At 67.1% G+C, this 1,382-nt stretch overlaps 1 protein-coding gene across 1 annotated transcript in view; it reads left to right on the forward strand.

Annotated features, from left to right (window-relative positions):
- Positions 1–1,382, forward strand: part of H696_00069 (hypothetical protein) — a 3,567-nt gene continuing 2,185 nt past the window's right edge. Inside the window, exons 1-3 of the mRNA XM_009493899.1 lie at positions 1–355; positions 469–547; positions 653–749. Coding sequence (XP_009492174.1) covers positions 68–355; positions 469–547; positions 653–749 — 464 coding nt within the window. The 5' untranslated portion in view covers positions 1–67. The remainder of the gene's footprint in view (positions 356–468; positions 548–652; positions 750–1,382) is intronic.

Here is a 1,382-nt window from a genome sequence, read left to right on the forward strand (position 1 = left end):
CCCCCGCCACTCTCCTCCACGACCGAGGCCGGGTTTTGATTTGGCGCATACGTGCGAGCCCGCACCCATGAATCCCAGCTACAATATGCCGCCCTATGGCGGCCACACCATGCCCACGACGCCCTATCCCCCGATGTACGGCCATCCGGCCGGGACATCAACCATGCCCTCGGCGCAGGTCCCCTATGCGCCGGCCATGCCCTCGGCGCAGCCCCCCTACGCTGCGGCGCCGCTCCCAGTGCAGCCGCCCTATGCCCCGGCACAGCCTCCGGCCCAATCCTCCTATGCCCCGGTGCAGGCCTCCGCTCCGGACAACAAACTGAAGCCCGAGCAGGCGTCTCGACTGGTCCGCCTGGTTCGTTCCCTGCCAGCCCCCCCCCCCCCCCGGCTGTCCACCTCCTCTGCTGATGGCGCTCGTTTGGAATTAACGCACACGCCTCTTCCGCATGCGCATCCTCACGTGCGTAGTACAACTACGACATCCTCAGTAATCTTGAGCGCCTTCTCGCCCGCTTTCCCCACCTGGGTATTCAGTTTAAGCCCAACCGTACGTTTCGCCCTGCCACCTGCCCATCGCGCGGCTCGATCGATGTGCGCTGCCGCTTGCCGCCTGTCAACTCACGCTCCACGATGCCGTCTCGCTGGAAATCAGACCAAAACGAGGAGTGCTGCGTCATCCAGGGCTATATTCTCTATCGCTTCCGCGACCGCAATTACCAGGCCCCGGTCTATGTCTGGCTTCCGAAGGAGTGCGTCCTCCCGGCTCTCCTTCCTGAACATGCTCGCCAAGTGGCCGCGCCTGCTTTCGGCGGATGCCCCCTGACTCATACACCGATTCCCCCCCCCCGCTCCATCTCCAAACTCGTCGGGGCAGTATTGACCGGGACAAGGGGAGGGCGATGCCCCTTGTCGGGCGAAGGGGGCGGGGGGGGGGGGGGGGTCCCGGGCGGCCCCATCCGTGTCTGAGTGATTGGGACCCGACTGGGGCTAAAGGCCCCGGGGCTGCGCGGATGGAGGGGCGAGGCGAGGGCGACTGCCAGCGGGCAGCATTCCCCCGGAAGCAGCGGGTTGAAGTGGATCATGGCTCCGTATAATTGTGACTTGCGGTATCATGTGCCGGCAGCCGGATCTTGGCCACCCAAACATCCCCACATTTCGAAGGACCGGCAGCCCGAGCGCGGGGCCTCCCCCACGAAGCCCCGCCGGTGTGCTGGCAAGCACGGATATGACCGCGGCACGGAGAGCGGGTCGCCCTCGGCCGCTTACCGGATTGAGCAGCATCCAGCTCCGACACGGGGTCCGCGTCGCGCCCAGGGTACGCCCCTTGGAGCCTGCCTCCACGGGCAGGCTGGGGCGGGGGCGGGGGGGCGGGGGCGGGGGGG

The sequence above is a fragment of the Fonticula alba genome (genome assembly GCF_000388065.1).
Source record: "Fonticula alba strain ATCC 38817 unplaced genomic scaffold supercont2.1, whole genome shotgun sequence".
Lineage (NCBI taxonomy): Eukaryota > Rotosphaerida > Fonticulaceae > Fonticula > Fonticula alba.